Below are 21,482 nucleotides of genomic sequence, written 5' to 3'. Positions count from 1 at the left end.
TACTCAAAAAATAAAAACAAATGTCAATTTGAAAAAAGTCATGTATTCTAATCGAAATAGTGTGATCAATTTGCCTAAAACGATTTGTTTTATATTGTTTTAAATTAAGAAAAAAAACCCAATAAAAACAATAACATCTTGGTTGTAGCTGGCAAACTGCTTTAAAATCCATTTCTTTTGTAACACCGTAACATTATAGATACTATCAGTTTGAACTTAAGTTTTATTCCAAGTAACTTCTTGATCTCTGACAAATTGAAAAAGCCACAAAAACTTTAAAAACTAAAAGTTTTTTCCATTGATCTGATATAATGTGTTCTTTTTGACAAAGCCTTTATGAAAAAATCTTTGAATCGAATCCTCATATTTTATTTTCTATTATGTTATATGCTTGGAAAACTGGTCAATTCCGTTATGATACAATGTTTTAAAATTACATTTATCGAGCAATAGAAAAAAAAAAGAAGAAAAATCAGTATATAAAAAGGGATACCAACACGAAAAGACAAGTTAGCAAATCAAATAAAAACAAACGACTTCAGTCATCATATACATTGTTGACGAGTTCCTACTTAGTGCTTACTTTGATTAAAACTACGGTTGTCAAAAAGGAACGCTATGTACACCATAACACCGTCTCCATAATATACGTTTCAGTTTAGAAGTCAGCGGCTCTTTTCACAAAAAAATTTAAAGAATAAAAATACTCGTAAGTCATACACATTTCAGTATAACTTACGATACATCTTAATCGTAAGATGATTTTTGTGAAAAGAGTCGCAGAAATTGCTTTGAAACAGAACCTGATCTGATATTAAATTCGAGGAATTCTGACGTTAATATTAAATTGCTCCTTAATGCAAAAATTTGCTAATAGAAAATTCCACACAATTTTTAGAGGTTTAATAGTATCAAACAAAAATAATTTCAGATTATAAACTTAAACCATAGATTAAACGCTCTGATATTTGGTTTTATTAATTTAATAATAATAAGCATAATATTTGAGGTATCAATGTAATTTTTTAAAGAACTTCAATTCGGACAAAGGATATTGAAAACTATTTTTTTTAGAACCGGCAAAAGAATTTCGTATTCTCATTTCAATGATAAGCTATGCTAATAAGGTCATTTGTTTAAATTTCTTCCCTATGTTGTTTTTATTGTTCTAAAAGAATAGACATAAAAGATCTGGTGAATAATACGCCTTACACACATCTAATCCAGTAGACAAAGCCCTGCTGGAACAGGTAGTCTTAATTGTTATATTGGTTACACGTTGGTGTCGTTATTGTCTAACGTTCAATATATATTGTCATACCTCCAACAATACTAACTCTTTCATTGCTACAAGTCATTAATGGAAAAGTAATTAAGTCTATAAATGTATGATGGTGTCCGGTTGATGCTAACTTTTCAATATTAATAAAGGTAGCGAGGCGAATGTCAACCTTTATTGTACGTGTTGGGAACATTAAAAAAAAACCCTGAAATTTCTTTATTGTCTAATATGCTGTCAAGTACCATTTAGACAAAGTAATAATTCAAGTTAAACGTACCAGGTTTTGTCTACGTTCAAATGCTAATACATGTAAGGATAAACGCTTAGACATGAATAAGATAATAGATTGGAAGGGACATGTATCGATTCATGACACAATGTCACTACAAGCAAATACATGATAGTTAAATACGTTTGAAGCTACACGACTTAAGAAAACCTTAAAGGAATGTCCACTTTGCCGTGGAAAAGTAAAACTAACAATTCATATATTCAGAATGTTTGAAAACACTTGTACTTGCATTCGCAACACGATGGGTGCCACATGTGGCGCAGGATCTGCTTACACTTCACATGAGCACATGAGATCACCCCCGGTTGTTTTTTTGGGGGGATTCTTGTTGCTCAGTCTTTAGTTTTCTATGTTGTGCTTTGTATATTGTTGTTTGTCTTTTGGTCTTTTTCGTTTTTTGACATGGCGATGTCAGTTTTATTTTCTGCTTATGAGTTTGAATGTCCCTTTGGTATCTTTCGCCTTTCTTGTGTAATTAATTGGTCAGACCAAAATTACTTAGGATCTGGAGAAAAAAGCTTTGCATCAAAAGTCCGTTATGGCAATCCATTGCAGGTTCAAAATCAGTATCAACGGTCATTTACTAAATCAGGCCAGAAAGAGAGATTCATGTCATTTACTAAATTAGGCCCCAAAAAGAGAGATTTATGTTAGATAGGAAGATCTAGAGGTAGCTATTGAGCGTGTAGTGTTGAATATCACATTTAGAATGTCGTTCATGTTTTTAAATAAAGTCAAGCTAAAGGTTAAAAAAATGTGAGGCTGTAACCAAATAAGTTTACCAAAATCGATTATAGTTACAGTGGTCCAATATGAATGTCTTTTTGGAGGATTGGACTTCTGATCTTTCATTTTAAGAGATTACTAACGAAACAAACTTATGCAATGCGCGATTAATTATAGGTAAGGTCAATTTCAATGTATTGGTATTCATATTTTCAGGGAGTTCCAAAATGAAGGATTTTCTATCATTGCGTTACAAACACCGAACATTCGACTTGTTTTAATTTGATTTTCTACTACTGGGTCGTATAAGAGAGAGACGAATGATACCAAAGGGATATTCAAACACATAACTCGAAAACAAACTGACAATGCCAAGGCAAAAAAAGAAAAAAAACCCAACAAAACGACAAACAGTACACAAAGCACAACATAGAAAACTAAAGATTGAGCAACACGAACGACGCCCAAAACCGAAGGGATCTCGTGTTCTCCGGAAGGGTAAGCAGATCCTGCACCTCATGTGGCACCCGTCGTTTTGCTCATGTAAGTACAAACCCGGAGATAACTCTAATTCGGTAGGTCACATTCGAGAAAAAGAGGACTGAATTGTTGTTACGACAATAGGAATATATCCGTTGTCATCTGTGAAACAGATATTTCTTAAATGTCAACCAGCTCGTGATGGCGTTCGTAAAATTTTCGAAAGGATAATTTCAACTTACTCTCAATTTGATAGCTTCCTTGTAAGCAGCAATACTCTACCAAGGAAATCGTGATAGGAAATGCAAGCTCTGGAACATCGTATCAACTCGGAGATATATATCCATATGAAGGCGCTGCTGGAATGTAACTGCTCTTAATGTGTCAGTCCTTATCCTATTAGTCTCTTTGTGTCAAGGACATATGCACTATCAGGATCTGTTTCATAGAAACATATTGTTTGATATATTTTGTGTCTGTTTTAACTTAACTTTCATAATTCCAAGCTTAGTTAAGACATAAATCCGTTTAAACCACTAATTCATGCCCGTTTTGATGATGTCGCTACCCAAATAAGTCGGCTTTGAGCTTACCAGATGAAGTAAATGCGTCATGTTAAATTTTAGATTAAGAATAGAGAGAATGAATGTTTTTGTACATACTGTTTCCCTCTGTTCCGAACGTCGTCTTCGACTGCTGCCGAGGTCGTCAGAAATAAAATAGCTGTTATTAATAACCACATGCAAGTTTCAACCATATCCAACAAACTGTAATTTCTGTAAATATATATGATATCAAAACTATATTCAAGTATTGTCTTTCATTTCAGGAAAGGTACTTCATTAATGTGACAATATTACAATCTTGACAAATGAATAACAGGAGATGTGTAGTAGACGTTTTTGTTTATGTTTAATCTTTAAGTAGTTGCCTCATCTTTATGGGCTGAAGAAGTATTGCATGTTGTTTAGAATAACCAATGCAGTGGTTTTTCTTCTTTTTAAAAGCCATTAATAAAAAAGATTTATCATTATGATACAATTTTCTTTTCGAGTAAACCTGAAATTTCAACTTTTTCTAGTACAGTGAATCAGAAAATTTAACATATTTTCATTGAAATGAACGCATTATACCGATTTCAATGACCACAGAAAACCTTGAATCAGACACTCTAGAGACCAAAAGATTAGGAAGCAAAAAACCTTTCCTGGCACACTGGAGACTAAACGTCTCAGAATCCAAAAACCTAAATTCAGGCCCACTAGAAACCAAACATTTCGGACGCAAGAAAAATATAAAACATTTACCCAAGTTAGGTCTGAACCGGACAGGGAAACCGTTGGATGAAAGAACAGTTTACTTTGTATGCTATGACTATGCTTTATCGCAGTGCAGCATATGTTCATAATGTTTCAATCTCTTTTAAAAAAGTATAAATAAATACTGAACTCCAAGGTAAATTCTAAATGGGGAAGTTCATAAAAACTGACAAAATCAAACGTTATCAACCAACGGAACGAGTGAAAAACAACTGTCATATTCCTGACTTGGTACAGGCATTTTTCGAAGGAAATTTTGTGTTGATCAGAAGAATTTACATTGCTGTCATCCTTAAGTACTTTTATTCTTTTTGAATTACTTTATCACAACAATTCGCACATTATTTGTAACTTAAAATGTAATGCATTGTAATTGAAATATATTTAATCTTATTTATTTTCATTACCCGTAACGTTTTTCAACAATGCATATGTCTGATCAGAACTTAATTGAAATATATAGTAAAATAAATTTGTACTTCCGTGTCTTATAATAGTGAGAGAAGGGGTTCATCATTTGTTGACTCATTCGACTATTCGCAATTACACATTAAATTTTTAGTTCACACAGAAATAGTTTACTCAATGTTCAGGACCTAATGCCCTCAATATCTGACGGAACGTCGTCAAACCAATAAAACATCTTTGTCATTGGCCTTTACGTATTGTATGACTTTTTACATCGGTAAATTACATACTTTGCTGTTTGATTTGCAGTCTGAAATAATAAAACCAAAGATAAAAAGTTTGTTTTAATTATTTAGCGTTGCAATTACAATGTTAACTGTCTTTTTTATCACTACAAATTACTAATGAAATTTTAATTTTCCGCACGTTTCCGCGATACAGGTGATGATAAAATCGTGTGTTGTGCTTGTTTAAATTCAATTTATGCTTGCAGTAGACGTTGATTACAATGATGACGCTCAAAAGCTAACAGCAAAATTGACAACTCAATAATTGTCGTCCGTTATAAACGTAAAACGTTCTGCTAATGATTTTCGTAAAATTGAATCAAGTAGTCTGCTTTAATTGTTATTTTATTATGATAAGAATGTAATTGGTACCAGAATATTAGATATTATGTTGTTATAGAGGTCTTTTGCGTTAATTTTTGTTAAAAATAGTAAATGCAATAGTTTGTAAAACTTACAGAGACAAATATAACAGCTCAAATAAAAAATTTTGATCTATAATTCTTGCGCGTTTATCGCAAAACTTGTAATATTGTTTAAATTATTTTGATAGTCCGATAATATGTATCTAAAAAGAAATAAAAGGCACATTATAAAACACAAGAGTCAAGCTGGGGAAATCTGAATGTAGGCATATTATAAAACACGAAATCAATTCGGGAAACTATGAATGTGGGCATGATGCTCTTAGGATTAAAACATTTTAAGTTAATTAGAAATAGTATCATTATGGAACATTTTCGAGATTAAGACAAAAACCGACTGCAAGAGTAAGTTTTGTTTGTACAGATAGAAAATAGTTTTATGTTGAAAGAACGTACGACGATGTCAGGTGGAAATTCATAATAATTTATCAAAAAATTCCAGACAAAACTATAACCAACAGTAAAAAACGTCCTTCAAATAGAATTGAATTAAGAAATCTATACCATTTATGACACAAAACAGACTTATAGAACCGATTTGTTTTCTTATTATTGATGCCTTTTCTTCGTTTCTGTTAGAAGAAAACAAAGAACCACATTTTTTTTTAAAGGAGAAGAAAATAGTGACTGAATTTTATTTGTGCTGTTAAGTAGACAACTGTCTCACGTTCTCGGAGGGTCGAACGCTCACAATCATATTCACATTCTATAACTTTGTACCTCCCCTGTATTTCAGTGGTTGTCTCATTTGCAATCATACCACATCTTATTTTTTACTCGAATGTTTGGAAGAAGAGTTTTTAAATAGTCATGCACTTACATAAGCATAGATACAGGGAGGTATTCAATGTCCGTGCATATAAGCAACATTGATTGCTTAATGCATTAGATCGTTACGAAACACATTAAAAATCCCAAACAAATAGCATAAAAACACTAGACTCAATTAAAGCACCGATATAATTCGTGTCTCATTTCTTTCGAGCGCCACTGATGAGTCTCACGTAGACGAAACACGCGTTTGGCGTACCAAAATTATAAGCTTGGGTCGTTGATGGAAAGATTTCTCGCTGGCAATCATACGACATCTTACAAATCGCGTTACAAGCGCGTCATATTAACTGAAGGTTATTGTGTACTATTTATACCCGATAGTAAATATATGTCAATAGACCTGATATTCTATTTAACGAATCGTTTTCAGTGGTGTTTAATCCATACAAAATTTGTTCCTTTCTCCTTTTTAAACTAATCGGAAGTGTGCACGATAAATTTTATGCAACACGTGACAATATGACATCTGAGATAGTTTACGTCGATTGTCTTTAAACAGCTGCAGTGTATAATCAGAACGTATCTCTGATGTCATATTGTTAATTTGTAGCCCAGGAAGGTAAATAAGTAAGTGACGGATAAAATAACGTTATTAGTCTTTTCACCATTTTGATATGGTCATATACTAAGGCTTTGTATTAGTCCGTATTTTTTTATTCATTTGTTTGTATCAAACAGCCAATAATAAAAACTTTTAAGAAAGCGTTTTATATTGAAAACCTACTAATACTATTTGGTGGAATGAGTTGCGGGCATACCTTCCTTCCACTTGACCCATAACATAAACGGTGTTTAAAATAATATTACTTCAGACACACTGCAATCGATTTGAAACGTTTTACTACTAGCCCTATTGTTGCTTATTTTGTTATCATTACTAACACAAGTAACATGTATATTTTCAGTTCTAAGATACCACTTCCGTAGTTAAATTTATTATCGAATGTATGGTTGCATGATTTCATTATCAACCGATGAAGCTATTTGAGCTGAGAATGCCATAGAAACAGAATATTGTAGAAATAAAGGTTAATATGAAGGAGTTTTATATCTATAAACTCAACCGACTTATACATGTATACACGTTTTGTTTGCCATGACGCTCACCAATGAAATTAGATTTAACATATACATTTGGAATTGTTTTTTTAATATTGTATTATATTGTTTATGAAGCTGTTTTTTCTTGGTCTTCTGATATCGATAATTATGAGTAAATAGAGTGTTTTCCAGTGTGACTCCGTTCGGAATTGTTTTATGTCAAGAAAATTAAGATTTTGTTCGTTCTAGCATTCTTATGTCGTTCTAGAAACCAAAGAATTGTTTGATTTTGGAATATTTATAATAATCGGAGTTTCTAGTACATTCTTTTAAAAACAATTAAAATATGTGAAAGCGTATTGATTTGTTTTTTCGTAGTCCATTTCTCGTACATTTTTCATGGAACATGACATAACAGCAGATGCAGATTTGCATTAAAATGAAAACATGTCTTAAATGTAATATATGCTTGTAGTTTTGACGATTTCAATAAACTCTGAGAACATTTGGTTTTACATATCGTTTGAATAAATGTCCTTAATTAACGATTATTCTAATTGCTGTTCAGTTAAGTGTAAATAATATTAAAATCTTTACATTTATTTAACATTACATTGAATGATATTTATCCATTGCAGTATAAAAACTGAAGAAAACTGTTTTTATCTTAGAAGTTTTAAATAAAAGGTAATGGCTGAGGATTATCGTGAATAATTAATGAGGTAAAGTGGATTTATTCAGTATATGGAGTGGCTTATTTCTACAACACTTAGTAGTGTAATTTCTTAGTAATTTGTTAATTGCACATTTCAAAAGAAATGAATTTCTATTCAGTGAAAATTCACATTTCTCACGACTAAAACTAAATAGTTTAATTGTTCTGCTTTGGTAACGCAAACTTACCAATACGTCCAACATTAAATTTACTTTATTTAAAGTAAACTATTGCTATGTATATATATGCTATTTGTTGGTTTATTCCACATTGGCTAGAGGTATAGGGGTATGGTTGAGAGCTCACAAAACATGTTTAACCCCGCCGCATTTTTGCGCCTGTCCCAAGTCAGGAACCTCTGGCCTTTGTTAGTCTTGTAGATTTTTTAAAAAATTGGCTCATTTATATGTTTCGGAGTTTAGTGTGACGTCCGTTTTCACTGAACTAGTATACATTTTTGTTTAGGGGCCAGCTGAAGCCGCCTCCGGGTGCGGGTTTTTCTCGCTGTGTTGAAGACCCATTGATGGCCTTGAACTGTTTTCTGCTCTTTGGTCGGGTTGTTGTCTCTTTGACACATTCCCCGTTTCCTTTTCCTATTTTATTATTAGCTGAATGTAAGACTGTATCATTTGATTTTACATAAATTTAAAACGATGTGAAGGAAAATGATACAAAGTATTCCAGGAAATAACTTGAAAACCCAAAAACATCCACTTGAATATATGGCTATGCCATAAACTGGTCTTGAAGAAACTTACAAAAACCACATAGAAAAATACAATATAGTTTAGAACATTTTACATGTAGTTGGGGAAAACTGCATAAGATTAGGAAATTCATAATTTGAAACAATTAATGACGTTAATACGAAAGCCTTACTTTATAGTGAGATTCTAATTTAAAATTAAGGAGCTCATTGAAAAACAATACAAAAAGACAAAAAGGCCGGACTGAACAAATTAAAAGTTTAATAAATGACCATTCTTCTCAAATGGCAACCGTCCTCCCCCTAAAATAGCTTAGCAAACATGTCATTAATATTGTGTTAACAATTCTATGATGAGTTTATAACTATCCAGAGTCAATATAATAACATACAGTGTATTGTCTTTCGGTGCCTGCAAAAACAGTATGTATTTATTGACGAGTTGACACTGCAACATTTAAGTTGAGGAACACTGACCTATGTGATGAACACATTTAAGTATGAAAATAAGGAGATTAGCTGCTAAGTATTCTAAATTACATGATAACACATTTGATGGGAATGTTTTTTCGTTGCTTATACACATATAGACAATCGAAATGTCTTCTAAAGTTTAATATTAATGGCCAACTTCTATATCCATATCTCGATTCCGAAATGACATTACATGATTTGCCAAGATTTTGTCACATGACTTTCAATATGATGTTATATCTAGATAAAAGATGACTATACTTGCGATTCAAGGACGTCATATCTAAAGAATACAGTGTCTTCCTGGAAAAACTAGTAAACTCCAAAGCCGAGCATTTATACAAACGAATCACATAATTAAAATATAATGTATTCAATTTCAAATCGAAATAAACTTCACTCTCTTAATTCCAGTAAAAAGTACTAAATGATAAAGTGTCACGAATTATTTAAAGAGATGTGGGTCAATGGTATACCGAGAATTCTAAGTAATATTGGTCAAAATTGTAACAATTTGTATTGTTCTAACAAAACATGTATGAAGTGCATCAACACAATTTCAAGCTTACAAGTTTAAAAAAAACGTTGCATATTTTTTTGAAAAAACATCAATGATTGAATAAACCACTAAAAGGTGCTCTATAATTAGGTATATCGACATAATAATCGTCAAGCTGTTTTGGATGCATCTCTTGTCAAGTAACTCTAATTTATATTCATTTATAAGGTCGCAAAACGTATGAAGGCATGTTAAAATAAGAATGCTAAAACAAGATGTTATACGTGCTGTGTATTACCATATAAGTCCAACAAATGGTTCACAAATTGAAAAAAAGATTATATGATACTAAAGGGGGGAGAGGCAATCAAATACCATAAGTTGAAGAACAAGACTATGGTTATCAACTTACATTGCTAGTCTGTAGTGAAACAATGCTGTAACCTATTTTGCAAAATAGAATATCTGCATGTCAGAAAACTAAGAACTCGATTAAAAGCACAAGTCGAAAAAGTCCAGACAAAACAAAAAGACAATAGATCGAGGTAAAAAAGAGGAGGGATGATATATGGATGAACTAATTCAACCTATTTACATGCTCATGTGCGTGTCCCAAGTTAGGAACCTCGTCCTTGCTTGTCTTATGTCATTGCTTTATATTTTTATATAAAGTTAAAGAGAAGTGGTGCTGATGACCCAACTTTGGTAGTCTCTGTTCAGTTTCGTACAATTTTGTTTTACACTTGGAGCGATTTAGAACTTGACATATCGTTAAGACACAGGTGTATTGCTGTAGACCGTATGGATGGCCGTTTAGGTTATTTGACGGTGGGGTTTCATCTCGTTAACGTATACCCAACAATCACAAGTAACTGACCATAAATGTTTATCTTAAAACTGAAAGTTTGGAAGCAAAAATACTACTTAAACATTTTAAGACGTTCTGGAATGGTAAGCACTATCTGTTCCACTTAGTGATGTATTGCCAAGTCCTAATGAAGTTTAACCATGAAATAAGAATTACTGAAGTAATAAAAAGACCTGCTTTATCGCCCAATTAAAATACTATCGTGAAAACCTGCTTTATCGCCCAATCAAAATACTATCGTTAAGACCTGCTTTATCGCCCAATCAAAATACTATCGTTAAGACCTGCTTTATCGCCCAATCAAAATACTATCGTGAAGACCTGCTTTATCACCCAATCAAAATACTATCGTAAAGACCTGCTGTATCGCCCAATCAAAATACTATCGTGAAGACCTGCTTTATCGCCCAATCAAAATACTATCGTGAAGACCTGATATATCGCCCAATCAAAATACTATCGTTAAGACCTGCTTTATCGCCCAATCAAAATACTATCGTGAAGAACTGCTGTATCGCCCAAATGAACTTAAAACCAACTATGGAAGTATAATTCTACTTGTAAGATTTAACACAAAAATGTTTTTAACAATATTTTACGGCAAAGTCGATCATAAAGCAGACAAAGTTTAAAAATTGTCCATTTGCATTTTTCAATAAATATATTGACAAAGTTAATAGTTATATTGTTCTTTTTTTACATTTAAAATCATGTATATTTAGATAATATTGAACGCTTAATTTGAAAATGAAACATCAAACATCAAACAGTTCTCTTTGATATTCTCTTTTTTTTTTTTTAATTTTGACATGATAGAGATTGCATTAAATGAGTTTTCTTGTGGACTATTTATGATGTGGTCATATGAATTCAATATTGAAGTTCCATGGCTTATTTTGAGTGTAAAGAAGGCTTGATTATATTTCGAGCATGCGTTCAGTAATTGAAATGTTTCTTTGATTCGATGTACCTGATATTATATGGTATTTTATATGTATATAAAATTGAGAATTGAAATGGGGAATGTGTCAAAGAGACAACAACCCGACCATAGAGCAGACAACAGCCGAAGGCCACCAATGGGTCTTCAATGCAGCGAGAAACTCCCGCATCCGGAGGCGTCCTTCAGCTGGCCCCTAACAAATAAGTATACTAGTTCTGTGATAATGGACGTCATACTAAACTCCAAATTATACACAGGAAACTAAAATTAAAAATGATACAAGACTTACAAAGGCCAGAGGCTCCTGACTTGGAACAGGCGCAAAAATGCGGCGGGGTTAAACATGTTTTTTGAGATCTCAACCCTCCCCCTATACATCTAGCCAATGTAGAAAAAACAAACGCACAACAGTACGCACAGTAAAACTCAGTATAAGAGAAGTCCGAGTCCGATGTCAGAATAGGAAACAAAAGAAAATAAACAAAATGACAATAATACATAAATAACAACAGACTACTAGCAGTTACTGACATGCCAGCTCCAGACCTCAATTAAACTGATTGAAAGATTATGTCTTCATCATATGAATATCAGACACAACCCTCCTGTTAGGGGTTTTGTATTATACCGTATGTAGGAATGTATTTATCTAGTTAAAACAGATAGTATTAAATAAAGTACTTTTTCTTGTTTGAATTTGATCATTCTCGTCACTGGTTGTTGCTTTCTCTTTGTGTTATTCGTAAAATAAAAAATAGTGTTGAGGACAGGTATTTTCGGCAGCGTTGTTCGGACTTTGGGCGATTTACATTCTGATTTAATTGTTTAGGAACACCTGACTTCATCATAGGTTTTTGGTGGAGTTTGTGCTGCTCTATCTTTAGTTTTATGTTAAGTGTTTTATGAACTGTTGTTTGTCTGCTCGTCTGTTTTCTCCTAGTCATTGTGTTGCTTGTTTTTATTCTGGTCATTGTGTTGTCTGTTTTTCTTCTGGTCATTGTGTTGTCTGTTTTTCGTCTGGTCATTGTGTTGTCTGTTTTTCTTCTGGTCATTGTGTTGTCTGTTTTTCGTCTGGTCATTGTGTTGTCTGTTTTTCTTCTGGTCATTGTGTTGTCTGTTTTTCGTCTGGTCATTGTGTTGTCTGTTTTTCTTCTGGTCATTGTGTTGTCTGTTTTTCGTCTGGTCATTGTGTTGCTTGTTTTTATTCTGGTCATTGTGTTGTCTGTTTTTATTCTGGTCATTGTGTTGTCTGTTTTTCTTCTGGTTATTGTGTTGTCTGTTTTTCTTCTGGTTATTGTGTTGTCTGTTTTTATTCTGGTCATTGTGTTGTCTGTTTTTCTTCTGGTCATTGTGTTGTCTGTTTTTCTTCTGGTTATTGTGTTGTCTGTTTTTCTTCTGGTCATTGTGTTGTCTGTTTTTATTCTGGTCATTGTGTTGTCTGTTTTTCTTCTGGTTATTGTGTTGTCTGTTTTTCTTCTGGTCATTGTGTTGTCTGTTTTTCTTCTGGTTATTGTGTTCTTTGCTTTTCTTCTGGTCATTGTGTTGTCTGTTTTTCTTCTGGTCATTGTGTTCTTTGCTTTTCTTCTGGTCATTGTGTTGTCTGTTTTTCTTCTGTTCATTGTGTTGTCTGTTTTCCTCTTGTCATGGATTGTTTGCTTTTCTTCTCATGGTGTTTTCTGTTTTTCTTCTTGTCATGGTGTTGTCTGTTTTTCTTCAACATATGGCTTTTATAGCTCCATTGGAATTTTCTCTCTTTTTTTTAATATTTTTTGGAACTTGATCATCGCTGAAGAAAGTTTGTTATTTTATGGTGAATTTGTGTAATTCGGTTAGTTCCTCTCTCATCAAAGTTTACAACATATGTATCTCGTAATTTATAGATACAAATAATTTTGATTGAAGGATGCCCTGTGAATAATATTGACTTTTAGACACAGGTTTTAAGCTTTTAATTTCTAAAACCATATATTGAAATTTTAACCAAATAAGCACAAAGGAATTCAGAGGAAAATATACGAACGTTACAAATTAAAAAAGACAAAGTATTTGATCAAATAAGGAATGGCATAATAAACAGAGAACATTTAAAACAAATGTTCGGGCAATACGAACTCACAAAACTAGGACTGATATCATGTGTCTTGTTGGTCATGCATCATCTTGTTATTGACACCATTTGTGTCGCATATTTGCCCAAGCTTAATATAGTTGATCGGATTCGGTTAGGATAATAATGGGTAAACGGAGGTAAACTACATTCAAGTCCATTGGATTTCATGATATACTGACATATACTTTATAATAACGTCAAACAGTCCAATGATTTAATAAAATGTCGAGTATAGGATAGATGTTAAAAAATCAGGCGATACTGAGGGAAGACATTTCGTTGTATTCTTAAACTGAATCATCAATTCATACTGCTACGTTTTACGTTATAGTTAATGCACTATGAGAAATCATTACTTAAAAATCAAATTATTGAAAATAAAGGGGAAGTCAAATTGCTAGAGCGAGTATTAAAATTGGTTTTCTTCAAATAATGCCCACTCTATACTTCTTAAGCAGTTAAAAAATACATAAATATAATATTATTAAATATAACATATGCACTTACCTCCTTTCATATAAGCCCATTCTTCTAGATAAATGAACTTTGGCTAAACTCTCATAGCGTTAAATAACAAATATACAAATAAATATATTTCCATTGTGATAATTATCACTTGTATCAACATTTAATTGAATAATATTGTGAGCCATATTTATCTTTTTTTATTCCATTTAGATTATGACGTAAAAACCAATTAAGCTGGCTACAAATATGATAGTTACATCTATAGTTTAGCGGATACAACGTCTGAAAGGGAGACTATAGAGGATAGAAATAACTCTTCTGTTCAAACCAAGCCAGACTCGGATTCATTTTTCTGCGCAAAATCGCCCCGTTTTCACCTCTTTGGTTGGAACGCAATAAGATTTACATCTCAACGTTGTCAATATAATGGAATTGTATGCGACTGTCAAACAAGTGAGATGTTTAGCTAGCTATAAAACCAGGTTTAATCCACCATTTTCTACACAAGGAAATGCCTGTACCAAGTCAGGAATATGAAAATTGTTTTCCATTCGTTTGATGTGTTTGAGCTTTAGATTTTGCCACTTGATAAGGCACTTTCCGTTTTGAATTTTCCTTGGAGTTCTTTATTAAAATTATTTTACTTTTTACAGAGCGATTGATATTTCATGAATTCCAATAATGTAAAGTTGGACATTTCGCGCGGGGGTTATTTTCCGGCTTATTTCGCGATCACGTAAAATGCGCGAAATCCCCACCCCCACCTCCCCCACGCAAAGAGGAAATATAAAGCAAACACTATTGATGTGAAGGTGTTATCGGTTGATGCCCGAAAATATCTAAAGATTTTGCATTGAAATCGGGAAAATAACAAACTGTGAAAATATCCAATTTTACAGTAATTAGTTTCTGGCTTAAATGGTGTATCTCATAATATTGTAAATAAACCAATTATAGATGCACGGCTTAAAATTTGTACGCCAAAAAGCGCGTTTCATCTACAAAAGACCCATCAGTGACGCTGTAATAAAAAAAAATGAAAGAGGCCAAATAAATTTCTAGTTTAAGAGCATCGAGGAACCAAGCAATCTTAATTTCGTTTACATTTGTACCTTATTGGTTCACCCAATTCTGAGCTTGTCTTTAATGCGTATCTACATTTAAGGCATTTTTTTTAACCGTTTGAGGAAGTCCTACCAAACACTGTTGAAGTATGAAATTCAAAGGTAAGAAAAAAAAGAAAGAAAGAAGAAAAGATAAAACAGAGAACAAACATTCATTAGAAGTTCTTTTGGTATAATGTATAGTGTTGTTTTTCATTGTTAATCTAATAACCCATCATAACGAGATTATCTTTGAGACAAATTCCGTGTAATTATTCTTCACTCAATATTGTTTGGGTTAAATTGGTTCACATTGTCATGTTTTGTCACAGTCTCGTCAAGTGGTAAATGCCAAATTTAATAATGAAATCCTTGTATTGCCGTAGGAATAATAAAAAGAACCAACTTACGTCTCACTAAAAGCAGGTTTCTTTTTAACTCTGCAGGTTGATTATTTTAGGAAATATTGACCTCAGTTCATAAATAGATTCTGTCGGTTTCCTTTCTCTCAACTTTTAAACAAAAGTTTGAATCATTCAATTATCAATAAAGAGAATTATGCATACGTAGGCATTGAAATAAAGCTGACTACTGTGCTTTCCATAACTTGCATCATAATTTTGTACTTCATTTTATAGTTGTAACATTCGATTCGACAACGTACATATGTAGCTATGTGTTTGTCATTGGACATATTTTTGGTTATTGAAATCGTATTTTTCAGTGTCTTAGACCTGTATTTATATATACCCCTGATTATGGATAATGAAAAATATTAGCTTACAATAATTTAGAAAAGAGGTAGGGGAGGAGCTTTAAATAATTTGACCTCACTTTGAAATAAATCATGATGAATGTAGGATATTCATATTGAATAAAAGTGTTTACCAATTTCGTTATAGGTGTATGAATTATTTTTAATGACGTGGCAAGCTATAAGCTCAACTATACTAACTACCAAATATAAAACAGCAAATATAAGACATTATCACCGTACAACTACAGTAAACACTCATTAATAGGTCTAAATACAGATGAACATTTCTGCAATCAGTGACTATATATATATAAGTACGTCTGAATCAGTGACAACTCTACAACATATGTATCCATCGGATCACCAGCAGTGATGGTGATACATGGCTGTATATCACAAGTTCGAATCCCGGCGAGGGAATAACTAAAAATTTGCGAAATATTTCTGTGACTGTATCTTGCAATAATTTGTAGGATCCTTTACAATAGATATTTCAGCTGATCTGTAACAATTCCATCTTCATGCCTTATATATCATGTACTGTATTACGACGCTAGATTAAAACAAACGAGAAAAGGTAACACCCGGCCATTGAAAGCTTTATTATTGTGAAGCCTAGGTGGTCGAGTGGTCTAGCGCGTCGGATACAGTGCAGGCGATTTGGTGTCACGATATCTCAGTAGCATGAGTTCGAATCCTGGCGAGGGAAGAACTTAAAATTTGCGAAAGCAAATTTACAGATCTAACATTGTTGGGCTGATGTTTAGACGAGTTACATATATATAACAACGACTATTGCTTCACTCAAATAACAACAGTCTGTTTACAGACTGAAAGACTAGACAGATAGCACATATAGAAAAAAATACAAAAAGTGTAAAAGTCAATTCATACAAATAATATAGATATCGTAATAGTTGTTGATAAAGCTTATTATGATCAGGTAGAAGCCACAAGAAGATAATACCTATATGACAGTTGGTATGAATAAATAAATGAAATTTCTAAGAATCGTGAAATCTGACTAATTAACCTTTCCATATTCCTATATATATATCAGCTTTACATGAATATCCCTTTTCATACATTTCTGATCTGTCCAAGCTTTGTTAAACCGATTTTGATAAGTGGAAACACCCCGGCCTGCATTAATTGTGAATATATATACATGTATTAGATTTTAAGGAAGAAAATCTCGTGAACTGTTAATTTGTTGATTAAGTGATGGCTGCTTCAGGTCCAGTGGCAAATAGTTACTTTTTATTCGGAACGATAGCATGTTAACAAGATATAAATAAACATTATACCTTGCATATGCAAGCCAGTTCCTTGTGTTGGATTTTATCGTGCTCGCTACAAGTTTACAATCTGCCGAAAGACATATGCCCTTCTACTCAGATATATTATTCTACGTCAAGTTCAAACAATCTGTACTCTCCAAAACAGTTTATGCCGAGTACTTGACGGAGAAGCAGCAATTACCATTTTTCAAGTCTTCGGTTTGACCAAATTGGTAAAGATAATTCTCATTCGAGGCAGCATATTATCACTAGACCACATATTCATTAAATGTGGATTGTGGTTCGATCAGGAGTTCCGTTAGTCACCACCAGAAACTTTCATTTTGTCACATTTCTTTGAATATCATTTATTTTAAGTAATTTCTATTTATATATTAAGTAATTTAGGTGTCTATTTATAGCTTTCAATATCATGTAAGGATTCTCTCGTCCTTCGAATACACCCAAGAAGAAGCAAAAATAACCAACAGGTTTTCATTTTTGAAGCTGTTGTATTTTTGCTTGCTATTTCATTGTCAACAAACAGATCTATTCTAAGCATAACTATGATGACAACGAAATATAAATGCCGAAGTAAGACAAAACTTTAGACACGCTTAATCTTGCATCTATTATTTAGAAATTTTTTCTTTCATAAGTTTAAAACCTTATGGGTTGCTTGGTGTATGTAGGACCCTTTATAAAATGTAAATATTGTAACTGTTTTTATTATGAGTTTGTATTTGTTTCCACTTAATTTGTGTCCTCGTTACACAGAAGTACAACCTAAATTATGAGTTAGCTGCCAAGCAGTGAATCAAAATGATTATTATTGGCGAAGTTTGATCAATTTCATCAATCATCTACAACTATTCTATTTCAAAGATGCATGACTTTTGTAAATTTTGACGGAATCAAGTAATAAATTTGTAAATTGGTGTTTCTAATTATTGCATCAATCGAATTGGAATAAAAGATGCAACTTTTCTGCTTAATTCTGTAAGAGGCAAACAATTAACACGACGCCTTCTTAAATACATCTTTGTAATTGAAAAACACTGAAATTTCTATTTAAATGCATTATAATGATGATCTTATTCTGGCTAATTTACATTTTTTACAAACTAATATAACATAATATGCTATACGGTTCATTTCAATGTCTAATATCAGTAGAATGTTTTTCCAATTTATTTGTTTCCTCTACAGGGTGATCTTATCAACAATACTATTTTCATAAACCTAAGATAACTTGTTTTAGCTACTTCCGCAAAAATCCCTATTCATTTTGAGCTGAAGATGTCGTTTTTTTGTTATATAAAAAAAAAACTCATTAAAGATACGGGGCTTACTATAGCTAGCTATAAAACCAGCTTTAATCCACCATTTTTTACATAAGAAAAAGCCTGTAACAAGTCAGGAATATGACAGATGTTTACCATTCGTTTGATGTGTTTGGGCTTTTGATTTTGCCATTTGAAAAGAGACTTTTGCGATTTGAGTTCGGTGTTTTTGTTATTTTACTTTTTAATACACCAGACGCGCGTTTCATCTACAAAAGACTCATTAGTGACGCTCGAATACAAAAAGTAAAAAGGCCAAGTGAAGTCCAAAGTTGAAGAGCATTAAGGAATTAAAATTTCGAAAGGTATGTTTGGTGGATCGGCATCTTGTTGAGTTTCCTCACATCTCCATTAAAATCATATTCATACCAATAACCAATGTTCGAACCTCTCACGCACCTTGCTTTATATAATACATCTACTTAGTGAATATAATTTCAGCATTTGTATACTTTACTTAGCTTTAATTTAATTTGTTTAGGAGAAATAAACAATCGTTTCAAAGATACATGGAAAATAACATGAAACATTCTTATTTAAACATTGATATCAATATTAGAAAACAAACTAATCAATTAAAACACATATTTTGGAAGTACTTTGTTTGCTTCCAGCTTTGGCTTCGGTTCTTTTTTATAACAAAAATGAAAAGGGATTTGCTGCCTGTGGTCGTTTGTCAAAAAAATTGTTGTAAAGAATATAAATGGGATACACTAAAGTGCAATCAAAAACGTGACAATTTGTTGTACAAACTGTATCGATTAACATCAAAACTACAATTGTATAGAACAAGCATGAACATGAGAAGAAAGAACTTGTGATAGCATAAGAATTTAATGAGTTATATGCAATGTCATATTAGCTTGAAAAGCCAGACAGACTTATATCAAGTCAACGAATAACAAATAACACAATTGTCTCTAATGTAAGTATAAGTAACAAAATAATGCAAAATAGAAAAAGGAGATATGAACTAAAGTGTTATAGGCATTAAAACTCGTGGATGACGATCAAACCTTTTCATTTTCATTACCATTGTTTTTTTTTGTTTTTTTTTGGTTTTCGTGTAATAATTAATTTCAATACGTATATTTGAATCATTGAATAAAGAAAAACAACATAATTATGTTGAGTTCATTTGCTCTATTCTAGGTTTTTGCTTTACCAACAACATGTTTGAACAAATAATCGAATTTAGTTCAATTTCCTCTGCAGAAATTTTATGCAGACATCAAACACACAAAAAGGTGTTACACTCAACATTATATATTGATTAAACTCTTTTGAACATAAATTGCATATGTGTTGATCCTCCTCCTTGGATACTACAGGCCTCGATTGACTGTCGTTTTTAATTCATTATTTTGCCAAAAAGGTATGAAATATATACAGACTTAATATAATAAAAACATATAAATAATTTTGCATGATTATTTGTTTTTCAAAAAGGTGACTGATCTGCTCCGTATTTTATTCGTAATTATGATTTGGTAGCGCTTCATTGGATAAACATATTTGTATCTGTAGCAGCAAGAAACAAAATTGCTTATTTGCAACAGATTTATGTTACTAATGTGTTATGTGAGTATGTCAACAATCTCTATTTTGGTTCTGCCAACATATTATTTGTTCTCCACTTCAATTATGAAACAAATTATACTGGTATTAATATACAATATGTTTAGTTAATATGAACTAGCGCACACATAGTTAAGGATACAAAAGCCAATTAGTAATTTAAAATGTTTTAAAGTCTTTTTTTAAATATCCAGATATTGAAAAAAAAACATTGTTTAAAATACATTTGATTGAAACTTCGGTATCAAAAGAAACTTTCTTGTTTTCATTGAATAATTAAACGCATCTAAGTCATTAACGTAGACGATCGAAGCAACACATTTACTGGTATATACGGATGTTAAAGTATATGCAAGGATTTAATATGCACCCTTTTTAAATTTCTTTTTCTAGTAGTTGCGACATGACCATTCCCGTGTTCATGAGACATATACATGTATTACCCAGAATAAAAGTTTCAAGACATTTGTTTAAACAGTTGAGTTGCAGTTTTTATAGTGTATAATTAAAAAAGAATAATTTTTCTTAAATTCGTTTTTATACAAAAAAAGTTATATTGTTTATCAAAAAATCTTTTTCAGAAATACATCAATCTGTTAACTACTGAAAACGATTTTACTTTTATCATTAACCTTTTTTGTTCATGTTTCTATTTATTGCTATTTATTTAAATAGTATATCTTTTACAAAACTACATAAAAGGTAAAAAAGCAAACTACAGTACATACCTTGTTACTTAAATTAGTTCTTGATGTTGAAATTCCCAAAAAGTCTTTTGTCGTCAGTAATTTTGTTAAAACGTGTTGTTTCTTAAATAGTTTGCAAATTTACAACACCTTTGAAAAACGTGGGTTCCGAATGTTTCCCGCCTTTTAATGCTTCCGCTTATTTAGCTTCGTCCAAAGTGAAATTACAAACACTGGTATTTACTTTTGTAATGAATTTATTAATGTACTGATCTACGTAAACGGAAATGTAAGTCCATCTGTTGAGTTATTATTATTGCAATATTTAAATGTTTTCGTATCTAAGCTAGATTCGATGTTCAAGTTATACTCTTTTGTCGGTTTATTTAAATTGGCCTTTCATAATTAAGCATCCATTGACACCACGTGATCCCAGTTAGATTTTACGGCAGTATATTGAATCTTTGAAAACCAATCGCATCCAAATTAAATAGGAGCTTTGGTGATCTTTGATGGGTAGGAAATAAAGGATTGTAGAAACGTAGTGCAGGTCGAGTAGCTAAGTCAATAATTAACTCCAATTGATTTTTTGTCCATGTAAAGCCAGGTAGAATTATGTTATTTGTATTTCCCTAACAAAATCTAGAAGACCTACCTTATTTTTCAACAAATTATGGAAATCCCAACTTTAGATTATTGAAATTCTAATAAATAGATTTCACGCTTTTTATCTGTTTATTTCAATTATGAATATTTCCATACAAACAAATTTTCAAGTAAATTATTAAATTGTGATAAGGAAATTGAGCACTTAATATTCATCTGAACTGATTGAGAATTTTTAAGCTACCTTATTGG

At 32.0% G+C, this 21,482-nt stretch overlaps 1 protein-coding gene across 1 annotated transcript in view; it reads right to left on the bottom strand.

The window, feature by feature from the left end:
* Window positions 1-21,152, bottom strand: part of LOC127704303 (uncharacterized) — a 28,444-nt gene extending 7,292 nt beyond the window's left edge. The window contains exons 1-2 of the mRNA XM_052208312.1: window positions 20,667-21,152; window positions 3,443-3,556 (exon numbers count right to left, since the gene is read on the bottom strand). Coding sequence (XP_052064272.1) covers window positions 3,443-3,537 — 95 coding nt within the window. The 5' untranslated portion in view covers window positions 3,538-3,556; window positions 20,667-21,152. The remainder of the gene's footprint in view (window positions 1-3,442; window positions 3,557-20,666) is intronic.
* Between the last annotated feature and the right edge of the window lie 330 nt (window positions 21,153-21,482).

The sequence above is a fragment of the Mytilus californianus genome, unplaced genomic scaffold, assembly GCF_021869535.1.
Source record: "Mytilus californianus isolate M0D057914Y unplaced genomic scaffold, xbMytCali1.0.p SCAF_6, whole genome shotgun sequence".
Lineage (NCBI taxonomy): Eukaryota > Metazoa > Mollusca > Bivalvia > Mytilida > Mytilidae > Mytilus > Mytilus californianus.
This window is presented reverse-complemented; position numbering and strand designations above follow the sequence as displayed.